This window comes from Bidens hawaiensis, unplaced genomic scaffold, assembly GCF_021521415.1.
Source record: "Bidens hawaiensis isolate Kalapana, Puna unplaced genomic scaffold, B.hawaiensis_p1.1 tig00004748_1, whole genome shotgun sequence".
Taxonomy (NCBI): Eukaryota; Viridiplantae; Streptophyta; class Magnoliopsida; order Asterales; family Asteraceae; genus Bidens; species Bidens hawaiensis.
In genome coordinates, this window is record NW_027491294.1 from 1297774 (window position 1) to 1319357 (window position 21584).

Sequence of the window (21584 nt, forward strand, 5' to 3'; positions counted from 1 at the left end):
AGCTTTGTAATGAGAATGCTTAAGGATAGAGGCGTATGCCGAACATGAATTATGAAGATTAGATGCCAAGAAGATTAGTAGAACCAACCTCAGGATTGTAGCAGTGTCAGGGAAGAGATAGTTGTGTAGTTACACCTTGTCATAAATACTTAGTGCAAACATTTTAACCTATTTTTATCAATAATATTCCGCTGCTTACACTTGGTATCAATTTGTCTTTGAAACTCCCAGCCCCCTATTGGCAGGGTGTGACAGTTACCTAACACACTAGAAATAAAACAAGCCGAAGGAAAACTATCAACAAAAGACTAAACACTTATTAATGGAGGACATCGACATAACTACACGGGTACACAAGGTTCATTAGCCCTTTGCCGACCAAAATGTTATCAATTAGTCTAATCCTTAATAGTTAATACTATTATCGGCAAAGTATTTAAAACGAAATTAATATACACCTTAACATGTTTTCTAGAAATTCATCATGTCCATATAAATAGAATCTTTAAATATTGATCCAACATGGACCAGTCACAAGGTCCACTCTCAACCCTCTTTTGTTTTCTTCCCACAAGGGTCACCCAAATACCTAAACAAAGTCCAAAGTCCAAATGTTACTTTCAAAGTGATGGTACCAAAGTCCAAAACAACATTATTATCATAACTAATAATTGTAAATCATGCTTCAAAACTTGCACCCTTTAGGGTTTTGTCCTAATCAAAAACTTCCCAACTACTCTAAATTTATACAACCTTATAATTTCTTCTCTTAGAGAGATTTTGAAACAAGAATAGCACCATGGATGCTACTCTTCTTCTTTTCACTAGTATTTTTGCATTATAGTCCTTCATCTTTTGCTAAGTTTCAACCTACGTACTTTCCTTCTTCAATCACCCATCCCAAATCATTATCTCCACCTAGCAATAACAATCTTTACAAAACAAAATACTTCACACAAATTCTTGACCACTTCAATTACAATCCTAAAAGTTACCAAACGTTCCAACAACGATATCTAGTCAACGACAGCTTCTGGGGCGGCCCCAAGGCCAATGCTCCGATATTCGTATACACTGGGAATGAAGGCGATATTGAATGGTTTGCTTAAAACACCGGATTCATGTATGATATTGCGCCGGAGTTCAAAGCCCTTCTCGTGTTCATAGAGGTAGTTTGACTTTGAATTCTCATTTGATAAATGTTTTATGTATTTCTAAATATGGAAAGTATGATTATATAGCATAGGTACTATGGTAAATAAATACCATATGGAGGTGATAAAAAGAAAGCATACAATAGTTCTAACACTCTTGGATACTTGAGTTCAACACAAGCATTGACTGATTATGTAACACTCATTGTTAATCTCAAGAACAACTTGACAGCCATAGATTCTCCTGTTATTGTCTTTGGAGGTTCCTATGGTGGAAGTATGATTTCTTTATTACTTTATTTAATTTCTTTAAATTATTATTTGTACCTTTTGTATTATTATGAATTTAAAATTGCATAAAATAAAGTGTAAACTGGTTTTTTGTTGTTATGTAGTGTTGGCAGCATGGTTCAGACTAAAATATCCACATGTAGCTATAGGTGCATTGGCATCTTCTTCCCCTATCCTTCAATTTGAGAATATCACATCTCAATATAGCTTCAACAATATAATAACACAAGACTTTAGGGTATTCTTTTTTTTTTTTTACTTTAAATACCTTATCTTTCCTTATTCGTTTTTCCTATTTATATGCCTTACTCTTTTAAAAGATAAAACACTCTTGGGTATTAACGTGTTAGTTACTATACCAAAGTGTATGGATCAAATACAAATGAAATTAACGTGTTAATTGTGAGAATCATGTAGAGTAATTATATAAACAAGTAGAGTAATTATGTAATTACATCAAATAGTACTCTGTGATGTAATTACATAATTATTCTACTTGATTCTCACAATTAGTATGTTAATTTCATTTGTACGTAACTTCCCCCCTATACCAATTACAGAAGAACTTTGACGTTAAACATCCAAATTATTATGAAAAATGGACGGCAAAAAGTCAATCGACTCGGACCCCCATAGCTCTATCATGCACCCAATATGCATAATTATTTCCCCTTAACTTTTTTGTTATACAAAAGAGCAACAAAAAAATGATGAAACTTTGATGATATAAAATATCAGAGTGAGAGCGAGAACTGTTACAAAGTAATAAAAGGGTCATGGGACGAGATTGACGAGACGGCTAGTACACAACAAGGACTCGAGTTACTCCGCAAGTCATTTCATGTATGCAAGTATGTTATTAAACTCGCTTACAATATTTAACTTAGTTATGAAGAAAATAATTTTGAAACTTTTAATATCATAATAAAAAAATAAATAAATATGTGTTGCAGAAATTATATTAGCGGTGGTTATCTTGAAGGTTGGCTTTCAGAGGCATTTGTTTATACTGCAATGACGGATTTTCCAACTCCGTCCAATTTTCTTGCTCCAATGCCGGCTTATCCCATCAAACAGGTATTTTCTTTTATTCACTCTTGACTTTAGATAAAAGCATGTTGTTGCAAGTACATAATTGTATATGTATATATGTCCCCGTCAACCGTCGTGTAGCTCAGTTGGTTAAGGGGGCGTAAGACTTGGAATAATAATTGTATATGTATGTATAGGGAGATGTTTATTTCATAACCAAATAACATGCAAGCAATTACGAGAACTGTATAATAAACTTGTATGAAGTGATTTGAAAGTGATAGATAAAATAATTATGTAAACGTCATGCTTTCTGTCCCACTAATTGATACAATGTTGTTCTTTCAATTATAAAAATATTAATATTGCCAATGAACTAGTCGTGAAGTGGTAAGAGAGAGACTTGATGTCCTATGTGACTAAGGTTCGATTCATGCCCCCCCCCCCCCCCCCCCCATCATTTAGTTTCAGAGACACTATGGTGAATGGTGATGATAGGAGACTAGACGAGTATGTGGCTTTCACTAGTTGAATCATTGAACTGAACGAGTTTTATCTTACCACATTGTCATGCCTTTGGGCGAGTGTTCACGGATGTTGGCCTTAGGTTAGGTTTCTCCTTAATCGAAAGACGAGTGTATCCCGATGTTGTGAATTTAGCCAGTAACTTATTTGGAGGATTCGTTGGTCGTTTAAAAAAAATAACATATTAATATTTATCACGAAATAAATTGTGTACAAAATAGAAAGTAATGAATACATATATATTCACTTTTTAGTCTTTATAAGTAGAATACCTTTGTGAGAGATTGAATAGAGAAATAGCTATATCAATATAATTTCTATTGAAGTTATAAAAGAAGTAAGTCAAAAGGAATCCAGACCAGACCGGTTAAGATGTGAATTGCCTTTTTAAATCCTAGTTAAGTAATAGTTATTTTTTTAAAACAATTTTTTTAAAGTAAAACTGAAGTAAAAAAATACTCTATAAAATGTCATATGAAACTGAGTTATGGGTTAGCGGCATGGTTATAAAACACCAAACAATTAGGCATGCATTCGGGCTTTTTTCTCAAATGATAATCTACATGATACATTTTTAGATCAACTGAATGAACTTGACTAATTATAGTGAAATAATAGATGTGCAAGGCGATTGACAACCCTAAGTTTGGAAATGACACATTTGCAAAGTTGTATCATGCTGCTAACATCTACTACAACTACACCGGGGATGTATCGTGCTTTGATTTTCTTGACGATTCCGACCCTCATGACCTTGGAGGATGGCAATGGCAGGTAAATATTATTTTTACTGTCATTATTCTTTTTACCAAAATATTGTTTTGAGTTCCAATGAAATTTTAATTTGGTTTGGGCCAGGCCTGTTCAGAGATGGTTATGCCAACATCAGGAAATACTGAAGAAAGTATATTTCCGGCCTCAACATATAGTTATGCGGCCCACTACGAATTCTGTAAAGCAACTTATAATGTCCAATCAAGGCCCACTTGGATTACTACAGAATTTGGTGGTCATGTATGTATGCATAATTCTAATCTAATTTCTTTTTCTTTTCATATGCTAAACTTAAAAAATTAAATTTAGTTAACATTTTAGTAAGCTAATTAAAAATGATTGATTAAATAATCTACTATCATTTTTTCTTCAAATGAAACAGGATATTGAGAGAGTATTAAAACGTTTCGGTAGTAATATCATATTCTTCAATGGTTTACGAGACCCTTGGAGTGGTGGCGGGTACGTGTCTCTCCTTTTTTAACAACCTTGATCGCGTTTGTTTGTGCAAGAACTGATAACTAGTCGTATGTTTCGTTTGTTTATTATAAACATGAACAGGGTGCTAAAGAATATATCGAAAAGCATTATTGCTATAGTTGAGAAAGAAGGTACGGAAAATATTAATATTTTTGTTATGATAGTAATGTTTATATATAAAGTGGTTTACTCATGTTGTGGCAGGGGCACATCATGTTGACCTAAGATTTGCAACAAGTGAAGATCCACAATGGCTTCGAGATGTAAGAAAGAGAGAAATCGGTATCATGAAAGGTTGGATCGCAGAATACTACGAAGATATGGCGGATTCTCAAGCACACTAGTAACATCAACAACTACACATGATTTAATTTTCTTTTATTTGCCATATGAGATTCATATCGCGTCTTGACTTGCGATTTTCTTCAAATACGTGTTGTTGTCTTTAATAAATAATAATGATACACCAAAGTTTAAACAAAAATACACCAAAGCATGTGCAAATGAACCACGTCGTCTTGATGGTTTTGCATCTAAAAAACATGCATAACAACCCCATGTTTACCTTATGTAATGTTTTATTTCTGTCCTAGCTGATCCTGATTCGACATTAGAAGTATATTGATTTTTCTCCAATAACCGAATACTTTTGTCTGTAAATACTGCATACCTGATTCCATTCATAAATCGATTTGATTCCCTATGAGTTCTAGCCTCAATAAGACTAATAATTCTTACTGAGTTACTGTTCATATAGCATGATATGAATATACCACATCAAGTCGTTATGTATGGATAATGAGACTTCATCGATACAGAGCTAATTCCAATATACTTATTGGATGGTCCCATTGGCGCGCATCAAGTAGGAATTGAACCTACGAATTCGCCAATTAATTATGAGTTGGGTGCTTTAGCCATATGTATCATAAATTCACACACCTACTTCACACTTGAAAAAATCAAACAAAACTTTAATGTAATAAATCCTACAGAAAACCTTAACCATATGAACTTTTTTAAGAATATTAACTATGATGCATATGCTGTTTTGGTCGTTTTCATGTAACAATTTGAACAACATGAGGACGCCAAGCCGAAAATCTGTCTTAGATCTGATACAACGTTGGTAGTCCAGATAACATGGCATACATATAATAATGGAGTTGAAAACGTTAATAAATAATATCCATGATATTATATACTTGGTCTCCAAAGTTTCACGTGTACACCAAAGTATAAATATAGCTGTACAAATATATTATAAGTCGATAAAAGAACCATGATGCCGAGGTTGCTGTTCAAGTTTCTGTTGGATATTTGTATACGTGTTCGGTTGTTACAAATATAGTTTAAATATATTAATATTTAAAAGAATTAAATCGGAGATAAAGAAACTAAGAAACTTGGAGAATTTTACTTTTTGTAAACGTCAATAGGTAAGCAACAACGGCCCGAAAAAGATGGGTTGTTGTTAAAGATTTTGCATATTCAACAAAGTTTTATAATGGTTAGTAAGTCATCGAATAACAACCATACCCAATAAAAATCCCAAAAATAGCAAGACTATTAGTAGTGTCTGAGGATGTTAGAATGTAGACTGATCATACCCCTATTCCAAAGGATTGAAAAGTTAGTTGTTTCCAGAAAGACCCCCAACTCTAAGCTCGTAAGTCATAACTAAATAACTACTTATGTAACTATCTGCTCGTTTAAGTGTAAAATTATTCATGGTTTTATTTTATGGTATTTTTTCACGATTGTGGGTGGTACGGTGTGTATAATTACATATGAGATGCAACTATACATACCAAATGTAGGTAATTGACGAAAGGTGTATCGTTGTGTCACATATGTAATTGTGCATATCGAACTCCCTAACGACAATTCATTATATTTAACGATTCTTTTAATCATTGATACATATACCCGGTTAGAAATGTTCGGTAGATAGATGGTTCGTGGCTTAATTACATAGATTTGGTGGGTTTGAAGTTTGATCTAGAAAGAAGACATCGGCAATAGAAAACTAAATGTTGGTCCAACAAAATATAAAGATTCAGAATTAGTAAAAATATTGTTTGAAATAAGGCCAGAAAACACGAATACGAAATTTTGATCTCAAAAAGATTGAATTTTTCAGTTTATTATAATTGTTGACACGTGCACACCAATTACATAGCCTAACCATCTATTTATATTTAATAACTTCCTAAACATACCATGAACCAAACTTCTAATGTAATAACTAGTAATTATAATAACTGAAATACACATGCAGTTAAATCAAACAATTAAATGAACAAACATACTAATAAACATATCTGTTGACTCTTTCAAAATTAACCTTCTACCTTTCTTAATGATCCTTTTCAAAGATTAATTTCTAATAAGTATGGCATTACAAAGATCCACGTGGAAAATTCAAGGCTCGTTTTCTTTCAGATAGTTGTGTAAATAATCACTACAATAAATTTGTTGATTTAATAATATGGTGAACAAGTGAGAAGAAAATTAAAAGTGACATTCTTTTTAACCAATGTTGTAAAAGTAGGATTACAAGGCCGAGTACTCGCTACAAGGTATGTTGTCGAGGCGAGTTTCTGTAAATCCGCCTAGATACTAAAATCGATCAAATGTGGTCAACCTCAGCCAGAACTACATCTTAAAGGTGAACTTGGACCGATTTTGACTCAAAAAAATAAAACATTATTCGTATTTCAATAATATTAAAGAACAAATATCATTTTATTAATTAATGATTAGTAACTTTTAGAATATTTTATTATTTAAAAATGTATTTCTCTTATTTATATTGATATTCACCTATTTTGTTATAAATATTAGCGAACTTATGATATTTGACATATATATAATATCCAAAAATTAATTTTCTTTATATTTATCATGTCCGAGTACTCTCCTAGTACTCCCCGGGTACTCCGAGTACACCCAACTTCCCAGTCGACCGCCTAGGGTCTGTCTAGCGACTTTTGCAACCTTGCTTTTAACTAATGCATTATTTGAGGGTCGGTTGACAGTTAAACATGAGAGACATGGTTTTGCTACCGAGAGATCACACTTGACTGTGAAGGTTCTATATGATGATTACATCGCTTGGTTTTTCAGTATAGTGCAATGGGTCATCAGGTTGTTTCGTGGAAGACAGTTCAGTTCGATTATGCCCTCCTGTTTCGTTTCGTGTTGTTTACATTCGTGTGTTTCAAGAGTGTCATTATGTGAGACATGGTTTTGCTACCGAGAGATCACACTTGACTGTGAAGGTTCTATATGATGATTACATCGCTTGGTTTTTCAGTATAGTGCAATGGGTCATCAGGTTGTTTCGTGGAAGACAGTTCAGTTCGATTATGCCCTCTTGTTTCGTTTCGTGTTGTTTACATTCGTGTGTTTCAAGAGTGTCATTATGTGAGGTTAGTCGGTTTCATTTTGGTTTATTTATTTGTGTGACGTCGATTGCTCCTAGGTTCGTGATTCGGAGTCATTTCATGTGTTTTTAGGAGTGAGGCTTTTTTCTTTGTGTTAGTACCCCGACTAAATTTTTGCAGTCGGGGTTTTGTTTTTAATAAAAATATATATTAAAAATTTGAATGTAATTTTTATTAAAATATTGAATATAAATTTGTTACTTGAGCATATATGTACTTAATTAGTCAATATCTCGATGTGATAAGTTAATTTAGTCAATAACTCATGTGAATAATTAGTTAGCCCTTAAAAAAAATACTACTGTGTATGAGTTTATGTGTAGAGATTGAAAGCGAGGAGTCATAAAATCATGTTGTATAAGACCATGTGTAGTCGTAAGACTCCACATCCAGGGGTTATGCGCCACGTGGCGCCCAGTCAGAGTTATGGTTTTGTACAAAAACAGGCTGTAGTCATAACTCTCCACATCCAGGGGTTATGCGCCACGTGGCGCCCAGTCATTATAATTTTGTTTGTTTTTTTTAAATAATAATTCATTTAAATAAATTAACATAAAATTATAAATTACATTAAACTTCCAAATAAAAATTACATTAAACTAAATTAAAAAAAAAATACATCAAATTAAAATAAAAAAACATAAATAATACTAATAAAACTAAAACTCATTTATATTTTTCTAAAATTTTCGCTCGTTGAGCGGCTTTTAGAGATTGGACTATCGGGTCGTCTTCGGATAGCTCGTTTGATAAAATCTCGATGTCTTTGTCCATCTCATTCCTTCGAAGTAGGTCGACGGCGTCCAAATTTAATTGAAGTCGTTGGGTTCCAAGTTGGTGTAAATCTTGGAGTCGAGAGTTCATTAATTGGAATTGGCTTTCCAATTCGGGATTCGAACCCGTCGCCGACGACGAACCGGCCCCTTTCCCCTTTCCTTTGCCTTTGGTTCTTCTACCCACCGGCCGAGGCATGTCGGTAGTATTCACGGGGTCATTATCGCTTAAGTTGAAGTTTCGAGCGTCGGAACGGGGCGTGTCTGGATCAACCGAAGATGATGTTTTAGACTTTTTTTTACGCGGACCACCTTCGCCTTCGGCTTCGGCTTCGGCATCCATCACCAAGCCCCATTTTGGGTGAAACCTCAAGAGGTCTTTCCAAATGCCAAAGTAGTTGAAGGTCCCGCCGACCTTATGTTGAAACTCAACCAACGCGTTATCCATGACTTCCGCGTCCGAGACACCGCTACTCCTAGTTCGATTCATTCGAGAGAAAACCGTATGGAAAGCCATGCATTTGGTGTTTATGTCGCCCCATTTCGACAGTAACGAATCTTTTTCTCGACGTGAGTCCCCGCCAAGGTTGTGAAACCTCTCTATAATTTTGTGCCAAAATACCCCCGTTTTTTGAAAGTTCGCTAAAAAAATAAAAACATTACAAGTTTTATGTTTGTTATAAGAAATTTAAAAAATATATATATGCATTCTAAAAACCTACCGCATTTGGCATCTTCCGATATTTGGCACCAAGCACGAGCACATAGTACACACTCGTCGATACTCCACGATATCACCGCCTTTTTAACCCGAGGTTCGCCGGCGGGCTTCTTTGCGTGTTTTTTCGAACGTCCGCGTTGGCTCGAACCGCCCTCGGGTTGTGTCTCCGGCACGAACTCGACCTCGGGTTGGGTCTCCGGGGCGGGTTGGGAACCCGAACCCGCAAAAACGTTTGTCGATGGGTTTTGGAAACCGGGCACCGCATTTGGCATAGAGTTTTGTAGAAGTGCAAAGTACGCGGCCATTTGCGGGTCATACATTTGCGGGACGGGTACGGTTGGCGTCGGCCCGGTAGATTGGTTCGGTTGTGGATTTTGGTTGGCTTGACGGGCATATTGACCGAAACCGAGAATATTTTGGTTGTTGTTTGGAAACATGATGGTAGAATTATTAGTGTAAAAGATATAAATATTTGTGTAAATTGGTAGATTGGAAGGAATGTGTTAAAAAATATGAGTTTGGTTTGTTTATATAGTATAAATATAATTAATTTTTTTTTAAATCCAACGACTCTTAACGGTAACATTTTTTGATTCGCGTGCCATTCTTGCGTTTTAGATACAACGCGCCCAAAATTCACTTCAACATAACGCAGGGGGGGCGGTGTTCCCCCCGCGTTTTGGAGCCATAACGCGACCATAACGCGCCAGTACACATGGTCTAAGGTTGGCTTTGTACTATTTTTAAACATGAACTATAGTACTATTTCCTCAGGTGAATAGTAAATGCTGGCTTCGTACGCTAAGTAGTTGATTTAAAAGCATACAAACAGAAGAAAATTTCCAAAGAAGATTCAATTAAAGCCTTTGTTGAAGGTGGTTCATTGTTCAATAATCATCTTGCTATTAGATTTTGATTTATAGTTTCAATTTTATGTTGTCATAATCTATAACTAATTTTATATATATGGTGTTCAAAACAAATTTAAGGCAAGTATTTATATAGAGAGGAATTCAACGTTTTCATAACCGGACACATTATCAAATCAGTCCTTATACTAGTGCACGAGTCACACCGGTTTCAAAAATGTATTAGTTAGAAGAAAAGCTAATAACACATGTATGACTTTTGAAAATCTGATCCAACCACACCCACTATGACCGTCGATTCAATCAACTATGTCGAGAAATAACTGACCAATTAAAGACAGTACTCACTCTACCGGATTACTTATGTTAATTTATGATCCAACAAAATAATTAACTCCGATTCTAACAACTATGGTAATATAGAATCTCCGTTACCAAATGGTACGTTGAAAAACATCGTCCAATGTTATAATCTTTTCTCATTCAATTGATGGACCCCGAAGAACCTTTGAATTTTACGTCTTGCGACGATTTGTAATAAAAATAAACGCATAAACTATTTAGACATGGTAAAATATTATATTTCACTGAGAATTAGACTCAAATATTATAATAATAGTCTGGTGCTTATACGTTAAAGTATTCTAATATATTAAAGTTTTTGCTAAGATCTTAAATATATATAAACGAAACATTTAAAATATCTATGGTTGTTTCTTGGGATGGACAAAATCGGTACTGGTATCGGTACCGTCGGAACCAAATCGGTACCCATTTTTTGAGTTTCGGTACCGGTACGGTACGGGACAGGACCGGTATTTCTCGAATTTTTACCTTCAATCCCGGTACCGTCCCGGTACCGTCCCGGTCCCGTACCGGCACCGGTACCGAACCGAATATTTCGGTACCGGTATCGGTACCAAGAATTCGCAATTTTCGGGACCGGGACCGGAACCGGTCGGTACCGGTACGGTCCCGATCTCATCTCTAGTTGTTCCCCACACTCTCTCAAGCCATCAGATTGATTCATTTGTAAATGAAGGTTTCTCATGCATTTGACCTAGAATTCACGGGTATGGGTCTAACCAAACTCAGACAGCCCTTAAACGAGTTATAACATCTTATTAAATTAAAAATTAATTTAACCAAATATTTGATATACAAATCCTATATAATAAAGATATACAAAATATTATCATCAGTTTTTTTAAAAGGATATAATATATAATTAAGAAACAACTTTATACTAAAATAATAAGTGGGTCAGTGGTCTCATCAAACTCAGATAACTTTTAAACAGGTTATAATATTTTATTTATTTGTGAAACCCTTTTAATCATCAAACTCTAAGTATAATATTAAATTTCATACAATAAATAAATTTAAAACCTAAAAAATTATATTAGAAACAGAAAATGTAAAACAATCCCCGTAATACGATGGATAAAAACTAGTTTGTACATATTTTAATAGTTTTCAAGTATATCAACTGCATAATAAGATGACTTAAGGGAAAATTCCTAAAATTGGCCATTTGAGGAGAAAAAGTCTCAAAATATGCCATAAGTTTCAAAACTTCCCAAAATGAGCCATCGAAATCCATCTTCACCGTGACATTTGGTTTCGTGCCAAATTCGTAAGATTTCAAGCCAAATCCGTCTGACCAGTGGGATTTCAAAGAAAATCCATCTGACCCATGAGATTTCAAGCTAAATCCGTCTGACTCGTGAGATTTCATCGTTGCTCCCACGTATGTAAAATTGTAAATTACAAAATTAATTTTTAAATATTTGTACAATTGTTATAAAAATAAAATGTCGACTCCTTTAAATTACGGGAAAATTATCAAAATAAGCCATTTGTGAAGAAGGAGGGTCTTAAAATAGCCCATAAGTTTCAAAACTTCCAAAAATAGGTCATCAAAATCAATCTCCGTCGTGACATTTGGTTTCCCACCGTGACATTTGGTTTCGTGCCAAATTTGTGAGATTTTAAGCCAAATCCGGCTGACCCGTGGGATTTCAAAGGAAATACGTAACCCATGAGATTTCAAACAAAAAATAGTTTCATCAGTGAGTTTTTGAAAAAAATTGAATCGACCTCATTCCCACGTATTTCCTTTGAAATCCCACGGGTCAACCGGATTTGGCTTAAAATCTCACAAATTTGGCACGAAACCAAATGTCACGGCGGGAAACCAAATGTCACGACGGAGATTGATTTTGATGACCTCTTTTTGGGAAGTTTTGAAACTTATGGGCTATTTTAAGACCCTCCCTCTTCACAAATGGCTTATTTTGATAATATTCCCGTAATTTAAAGGAGTCGACATTTTATTTTTATAACAATTGTACAAATATTTAAAAATTAATTTTGTAATTTACAATTTTACATACGTGGGAGCAACGATGAAAGGACAACACATTTGTTTAGGTCAGAACGACAAATTATCATAGTCACAAGTCATGTAATTAATTGCGGGCCACACCTATTTGTCACTGATTTTGATTTAACCTGTAACTTCTTACTGTTTCTTTTAACTAATCGTATATAGTGACATAGGGTATCATTTGTCTTGGCTAAGACATTGATGTAAGTGGAACCACAATTGTGGGCATTTTTTGCGATTTTGGTATGTTACTAATTGATTGGTGTATGCTAGTACATTGGGTCATAATGTACGTACTGTTTGCACAACAATTCCACTTTCAAGTTAACTTATTCCCTCGGCCAATAGTCAGATTCTACTTTTATATTTAGAGCAAGACCTAGGTGCCCTAACCGGCGTGTTGCATTGGGCTGTTGTTTTAGCTTTTGAATATTAAGAATTGACGATGTCTGCACTAAATATTGTACAAAAAAACTACGTGTTGCGGTGGCTACTCGACACGAATTTGGTAGATATCAGGTTACAGAACCGAAAGTAAAGCAAAAACAATTGACCACACAAAATACAACATATTAACAAGTTTGAATAAAAAGATGCGGCGAACAAAAACACACACACGCATGTTGCGTCCAAGAATTGACGTGAATTTGTCAGAAATCGACGGGCAATAAAAACTCGTGGCGAACAAAAAAACCACGTGTTGTGGCTGTGAGTTAACATGAATTCGGCCGGAATCATTGGACGGTATCGACGATAATAAAAACCCGTGTTTTGCGGCGGCGAACCGACACGAATACGGTCGGTATCAACGACATTAACACTAAAGCGTAAACATAGAATTCGGTCTCGACAATATTGACACTATATCGTAGGCTAAAAAGAATTTACCATAACCACACAAAAAAAAATCAAACGTCAATTTTGAAATGTTACCCCGATTGAGAATTTGTGAAAAGTAAACCCCTTCCCTCTCGCATAGGGTTGTCACTTTTACCCGAAACTCGAAACCAAACCTGAGAAAACACGTGCTCGAACCCGAACTAACCCGACCCGAAAAACCCGAATCCGAGAAAAGGCTAACCCGAACCCGAACCGAAGTAATTCGGGTTGGTTCTTGGGTTTGATTTATAAGTTTCGGGTCAACCCGATTAACTTTTAGTTTTGAAATTATATATATTCTTAGGTATAATTGGCTTAGTCTTAGCTACTAACATTATCAGAATCTGGTCCTAATCGATTGTTGTCATTACAACTATTAAAGATCGATTGTTTATTGTTAATTTATGTTTTCCGTTTATTACTGATAGCAACCGTAATCGAAAAACCAAATCACGCCCGATTGAAGACGATTATGACTCGCGTTAACTTTATTCTTCTTTTGGATTGTTTTATCAAGTTATGTTGGTTTTTTATTTGATTATTTGCTTACGAGGAAAGAATAATTGTCGTTTTAATTTTAGCGTTATAGTTTTTTTAATTTTTTTTTGTTGTTTGTTTTGTTTTCTCGGATACTCGAAACCCGATTAACCCAACCCAAAAAAACCCGAACCCCAATTACCCGAACCCGAAAAACCCGTGCAAGATTTGAGTTGGGTTTCGGGTCAAGATTTAAAACTTTGAAACCTAAATAACCTGACCCAAAAAACCCGAAACCCAAAAAACGAACCTGAAGAACACCCCTACTCTCGTATGTGGCCCTCAACATATTTATGTATGTAGCATGAAAAAATTTGAACAAATAATGATCAAATCATGAATATATACATTTAAAATAAATCATGAACAAATAGATGCCCGAACATTGAAAACTTCCTACATTTATGAAAAATCGGAATTTGTCACCATTCATATGCTATAATTATAAACCAAATAATTATCAAATCATGAATATACATTTAAATTATTGCAAACTTTTTTAGTAGATGCATGTATTTGCATTTTGCAACAGTCGTCTATTTGGCTCGTTTGTCTTCTGGTTCAATTATAGGTATCTTCTTATCAAATTTTAATTTTCTTTTCATCTTTTGATGACTATAATAAGCATGCTTGTCTAGATTCATGGTGTAATTTTCATTAGTTTGGTCCGTCTTATAATTTGCCATATTCTTCTTATTACAACTGTAACGCTTTAACTTGATAGGAATGTAATTGTTACAAGCCGATCATAAACTAGTTGTATCGGTTTGCAAGTGTGTTTAAAATTAGAGATGAGTCAAACTAATCAAACTGAACTTAATTTGATAAACGATCGAGTTCTCTATATTGTAACCAAAACAAGCAGGTATTGCTATAATTTATTAAACCTAAAATCTGAAGGTTCTAACACTAGTAGTTCAGAAGCTATATAAAATTAGAGATCGAGTGAGGTGGCAAAGCAAGGTGGAGGGTTTTAAGGCTATCTCCTCAGCCGCCTGAAAAGGATCGTCAGACTCGTGGTTTTGGTCGGGTGATCCATCGGTTCTTTTCGGTTAGTTCGATGAAGAAGTTATTAATTTCAAGCAGAGATGATAACAGGCTTTATGTTATGAATTGGAGTAATTGGGACAGGCTAAATGTAACATTTCTGCTTGGAGGGCCGTCCTAAAATTTAAGTGCCGACCCAAGAATGTTTACTTTGCGACTCGGGTCCAGACACAATAAGGCACATATTTACAACTTGTTTAGTTGCCTCGATGGTTTGGCAACAGGTGAATGCTTGGTGTGCGTACAGTGCCCTCGATTTTTGCATTCACGGTTTAGGATTTGCTGGAGTTGCCCGAGCATGCGGGATTGGGTGGAAGGGTGAAGGAGGTCTTCCATAGCATCTTAATCTTAGCTATGCGAAGAATTTGAAAAGAAAAAAAAATAAAAAAGAGGTTCGAAGATAAAGAGAGATAGATCAGCATATCTCAAGAGATATCCAAGCCTTGGGCTGTTTTTGGCTCTAAGAACATATCAATTTTAAAGTTACTAGAGTGGTCTAAATGATATAAATTATTTGATTTGTTGTAGTCCTTTCGGTTTAATTTGTCTTCCTGCCAGTTTATAGTTCAAGAGCTGAATTGGTATACGCAAGTCGTTGGCAAATACCAAATGTATTATTATATTAAGAAAGTTGCTCAAAACTTAATTACAAAAAGGATACTCTACCCGGTTTATATAGGCAAAACCTAACCATGTTTGTATCTAATTAGGATTCCTAAACAATAAGTAATTTAATTAAAATAATTAAATAAACCTAACATTCTAAACCCACATATATTAGGAAATCCATATATAACTTATGCTTTGTACGTCAACTTACCTGCCTTAGATATCAAGACTTAGTTAGAAATTGCCACGATGGTAGTTTTTTTTGAACGGCCAACAAACATAAAATGCTTAGGTACATCATACGGGGTGACCCAATGGCAAAAGAGCATCGTCAGCTGGCCCAACCCAGCCATAAGAACATCTACAACAAGTCACACCCCCAAAGTTTGGGTGATGTGGCAAGAAAACACCATTGTGGTGCCAAGTCCAAGGAAACAAAGTCTATGGCTGCAAATATGCTTCAAACTTGCATAGTGGATCCATCCCCTCTTATACACACATACTGTATATAAATATACATATGCATACATATTTAATATTTTTAATAAGTTTTGTGAAGGCTTGTTGTTGTGGAAGAAAATTGAGGTTTTTAAAAAAAGTTTGGAATATGATATGACGATGATGTGTCGGTTTGTATGAGTTGTTATGGATGCTCTAAGGAGCCATTAATCGTCTCTAAGTTGTCTCTAATTTCGAGAAAAACCTACCAGCATGCAGTTGTTTTTGGTGATGGCTGTAAATAAACTAGGTGTAATTTTCAAAAAAGAAATAAAAAAAAAAACACTACTACTTTACCTAGATATTTTTTGAAATTAAAATAGGGTTCACCAATCACCACCTTTTGTACTTGCAAACACCTACCCAATATAGACCCACACACAGTATTCCATGTTTAGTCATTATTTCCCTTTTCACTATTCATTTCCCATGCTACAAAACTAACCTTCACTCACTTCATCCTCCACACCTTTCCCATTATGGAAACCCAAAATAACACCACATTCTACTCCCACTCCACCACCGGTTTCAACCTCAACATAATCCACAACCACCACCATGATGATGATCAACCACAACAACAAGAACAACAACCACAATTACAACATTTCATAAACACAAACAATAATAATAATAATAATAATAATAATATCACAACTAAAGAGTACATGTTTGAAAAACCATTGACTCCTAGTGATGTTGGAAAACTAAACCGTCTAGTTATTCCTAAACAACACGCCGAAAAATACTTCCCACTTGCCGAATGCCAGAACGGGTTGCTGCTGAGTTTTGAGGACGAGTCGGGTAAGGTGTGGCGGTTTCGGTATTCTTATTGGAACAGTAGTCAAAGCTACGTGTTGACCAAGGGATGGAGTCGGTATGTTAAGGAAAAACGTTTGGATGCTGGTGATATTGTGTTGTTTCAAAGACATGTGTTGGATTGTGACCGTATGTTTATCGGGTGGAGACGACGGTTTGAGCAAGATCATAGGATGGTGGTGGCTGTGGCTGCGGCGGTTGGTCAGCCAGGTGGTGGTGGTGCTCAGTCTAGTTATCCTTTGCACCACCAACCTGACTGCCTTCATGCAGGTAATATTACTGTTATTTAACTTTAGGGTAACATTTTTACATGTGTTATAAAAGTTTATGCCACAACTCACATGACTCAATAGAGTAATTATTGGATACAATTATAACCACTAGATTTTTATATGTATGATGGATGGTTGTGATTTGTTGCTATAGCGTGCATGTAGTTACTTTTTCTTTTTGTTGAAAACGTGTGGAGTTACCAAAACAAAACCAAATATATGTATATTTATTAAATTAAAAGGCAAATTGAAAATAAATAATACATCTTTTATGTATTAAACGATAATAATCTCACATTTAAAAATCTTTGTCAATAGTCTAACTTTTCAACTATTTTTCTCTCAATTGACCTCTGTTAAAAAACAATTAAAGTCGTTAAGTGTTTTCTAAATTTTAAATCGATGTTTTAGAGCTTTTGATCAGAAGAAATATACGAGTCGACTGATGGAAAACTTATATTGAAACGGTGATTCAAATAACTTGATTTTTGTTAATTGAAAATTCAAACACCCGATTTGAAACACTGTTTCGTCGCTTGGATCACCATTTCAAGATATATTTTACATCAGTCGACTTGTATTAAATTATATAAACAATATTTTTTTGGACGCCTTCAGTTATACATAAATAACAAATTAAAGCTAAAAGCATTAAAAATTACATAATGTACTTCTAAGTAATGTCACGGGAGAGGGAGAGAGATATTTATAGTAAGTAGTTACATTATGATAGTGTATATGTCGGTTAAATAATTGATATGTGTGTTTATATGATTGATTTTATCAAACACCACTAGCTAGTTTTTGAAGGCCATAAATTCAGTTTTTGTATAACTTGAAAATGTTTAGAGATTTATGAAAACGTGGACACTTACCAAAGAGGATCAGTAGCAACAAGACGATTGAGGCTGTTTGGAGTTAACCTAGAGTGCCAAGACACTTCTGAGTCATTAGATACCTATGGTTCGGGCCACGGTGGCCAATCAGTCCATCAATATAACTTCAATTCCAACAATATGCATCACAACATATGGTTAGTTATATTTCATGCTTTTTTAGTTTTATTAGACAAATGAAGATACACTTATTATTATGAAAATGAGAATGGGAATGACCAATTAGGTCTCAAAACGACCACCGAACGGTTTTGCTCTCGATAAACGTGTCGAGACGGGTGCGGTAAATCAAACGACCGAACAAAAGATAATATAAAGATAATATAGATAAGTGAACGATCTCGTTGTCGGTTAAAAGATTTGATAAATTATACAAGAACCGACACACCCAAGGTGAGCTCCCCTTGGGTGGTGATTTACATCATCCAACACACACTAAAATAGAAATACAAGTCCCTATTTATAGCTAAACAATACAAATAAACTAGAGAATCTCCTTACCGATGAAGCTAAACGCGTGCAACGAAGCTCTCGTTTCGTGTCCGGTTTTCTCGCCGACATAAATTATTAATTTGACCGTAAATATATAATGGGTTTCGTAATTTGATATCGCAAGTCACTAAAATTGACCTTACACAATAAAATAACATATGGTTTTAGGGTTTTTTTTAGTAGTATATACGTGTATGTAGATTATGTGAGTAATTACGACTGAATTGAATTAGAAATATATTTTGGAATTAACCAATTTGATTTACGTAGTCAAATTTAACGTATTTTATAAACATTCTCTCTAATTTAAGAAAACAAGTATATTTGGATTTGGGCATTACAATATATTTCTAACGATATGTGAAGAACATAAAGTAAACCTGTGAAATTTACGTATATGTTTCTTGAGCAAATAAACCCAAAAATAGTTATTCTTGTGAATTTCATTTTATGTAATTGGCGTGACGTCGTCCATGTGTTTTTGGTATAATTAATATATAAGTCACGATTTTGTTGCCTCCTTTTGGACAAATATGATTTACACGTTTAATTGTTGATACACAACGAATCCAACCTTATCCTAGTATAACAAAGTAGATCAAATCTTAATACAGTTCAGTCTGATTTGATTTGATTTCTATTAATTAATATATCAAAAAGAAAATATTTTCTAGATTTCCTTAAGAATAAATATGTTCAAGATAGATTTGCCTAGCTCCTTTAACCAAAATAATATCTTTGATCTATGATCCACGTGAATCCTCTACTACATTAATATAGTATTAGTTTTGGTCAAATTCGTAATCTATCATAACTCTAAACCTGATTCAAATAAGTTCTTTTCAAAAAAGTGAGTTTCTTTTTTGATGATTTTTTTAGATGAATCAGGTCTAAAACATTAACATTAGTAAGAACAGTTGTCATCTCGTCTCATATTTACTCACTTAGATATTGTAGGTAGTTACAGTTTCTCTTAAAAAAAGCTTATAAAGTTACTAAAGCTAATGTGGAAAACTTGTATTATAATTTTTTTATTAATAAATTCTATTTTGAAAACCAAAGTTGGTCGAAACTAACTTTAAAAGATTGTGAATGTAGTTTTCCTTTTTCTATTTTGGGATTTTGAAAAGACAGAATTACAAATTTTGTCTTTTAAAAAAAGCCAGATTACGGTTCGTGTCTATTTTTTAGTTTCTTTGCAGACGGTGTCATTTAAACATTTTTTTTCTACACGTTTTGTCCTTTACGCTAACTGGGTTAGAAAAACTCAGTTAAATACCCTCACGTGAGACGCATGTGAGGGCATATTGGTCTTTTCGTCTACACCTACAAATAGTTTATATAAAACTATCTCTTTCTTCTAGAACTCATCCACCACCACCAAACCCACCATCAACACCCACCTTCACACCAGCATTTAACCTCCAGCAACCACCACCACCGCCTTCACTAACACCATCACCTGCCATCACCCTTCCTCAACCATCACCCAACCTTAACCACCTGCCACCATCGAATCTAGCACCACCATCCCTAACCGTCCGCCACCGTCGCATCAAGCACCACCTCTCCGATTTGCTTCTAAACTAAGAACATCAGAAGTTCCATTGAACCTTCACTACCCGCTAATTCTTCTTCAACCTCCGATTCACTGATTCACTTATTTCCCCAATTTTAAGAAAGCAAAAAAAAAAAACAGAACATAATTCTCCGACGATCCACGCGCAGATGCAAGCCGCCTCTACAACGCCGGATCTAACCGCCGAGCAAGGCGTTTTGGTATCTCAAGTCGATTTCACCGGCGATCAAAAGCTAAACCCTAACCCTAACAGAGCTGCTGTTTTGATCTGCCTTCGCATCAAGCACCACCTATCCGATCCACGTGAATTGGATCTGGGTTTGTGGGTTCGTAGTCGTTCGTCGGAGTTTGACCGAAAAACTGGATTCTGGCGGCGGCGGGGTTAACTGGATCTGGGTTTGAGATTTTTGAGGGTAAAAGTTGAAGAAGAAAGAATTTATTGTTATTGGATCTGGGTTAACTGGATGTATGTGAATTTATCGTTATTATTATTAATATGAGTATATGAGTTTGTATTGAAAAGACCAATATGCCCTCACATGCACCTCACGTGGGGGTATTTAACTGAGTTTTTCTAACTCAGTTAGCGTAAAAGACAATACGTGTAGGAAAAAAATGTTTAAAGGACACGGCCTGCAAAGAAACTCAAAAAAAGACGCGAATCATAATTTGGCTTTTTTTAAAAGACAAAATTTGTAACCTTTTGAAAATAATGAATCTTGAGTGGGCCCTAACAGAATTCTTTGTGTGCTATGTAACAGATGAGATACCACCAACATGAAGGATAAGATCTCTGAGTCTAAATTATTTTTTATTGGATGGCACAAAATGAGGGAGATCCCAGATTTTCAGGCATATTTTTTTCTTTCGGTTTTATAACACTAATAAAATGACCACTCTAGGTGCCTCCAAAAGGACCCAAGTCTTATGTTCATTGGGTCAAAACACTAAAAAAGATATGGTGTCGGATGGAGTAAATGTAACACTATATCAAGTTTACAAGTATTATGGGAATGAGTTTGTTAGTACCATTAGAGCTTCTGCAAGCTTCAAATGGCAAAGCCATGGTCCATGGACACCATATGAGCATGTCTCTTTGTGACCGAAGGATGAGAAATGTTCATAGGGACGAACAAGGTCACAGAAGTTGTTGGCCCCTTTCAGTTTGTTTGTTACTTTTAATATTATTTAAGTTATTTTTAGTCGTTTTAATAAAGTTTATAAGAATTTGTATATATTTCTATGAAAGTGCATGTATATATATATATTTAATATTTTACGAAAAACTAAATAATTTATTATAATGAATAAATTGTATGGTAAAAAGATGTAAAAAAAACCTAATGCCATATCCTTAATGATGATAATCATTGCATTATATCGTAGATAGTCCTAACAAGAAAAAAAAAGTGATTCTAATAGAAATATCGTTAATATATAGAGAATGATATTATGAGTTCAAACACGAGTGGATTGACTCTAGGATGAATAAAAAGGTT

General features: G+C 34.7%; 1 protein-coding gene and 1 pseudogene across 2 annotated transcripts; both read left to right on the forward strand.

Moving 5' to 3' along the window:
* Positions 1-322: 322 nt before the first annotated feature.
* LOC143627950 (uncharacterized) lies at positions 323-4722 on the forward strand (annotated as a pseudogene). The gene is made up of 11 exons (XR_013152671.1): positions 323-349; positions 774-1169; positions 1242-1431; positions 1550-1683; positions 2184-2296; positions 2399-2522; positions 3621-3776; positions 3861-4016; positions 4159-4238; positions 4338-4387; positions 4461-4722. The product of XR_013152671.1 is annotated as an uncharacterized LOC143627950 (transcript).
* Positions 4723-16336: 11614 nt separating this feature from the next.
* On the forward strand, positions 16337-18230 carry LOC143627920 (B3 domain-containing protein At2g36080-like). Its single transcript, XM_077097635.1, has 2 exons — positions 16337-17116; positions 17968-18230. The coding sequence occupies exons 1-2, from the start codon at positions 16507-16509 to the stop codon at positions 18192-18194; spliced, it is 837 nt and encodes a 278-aa protein (XP_076953750.1). The 5' UTR covers positions 16337-16506; the 3' UTR covers positions 18195-18230.
* The last annotated feature ends 3354 nt before the right edge of the window (positions 18231-21584 follow it).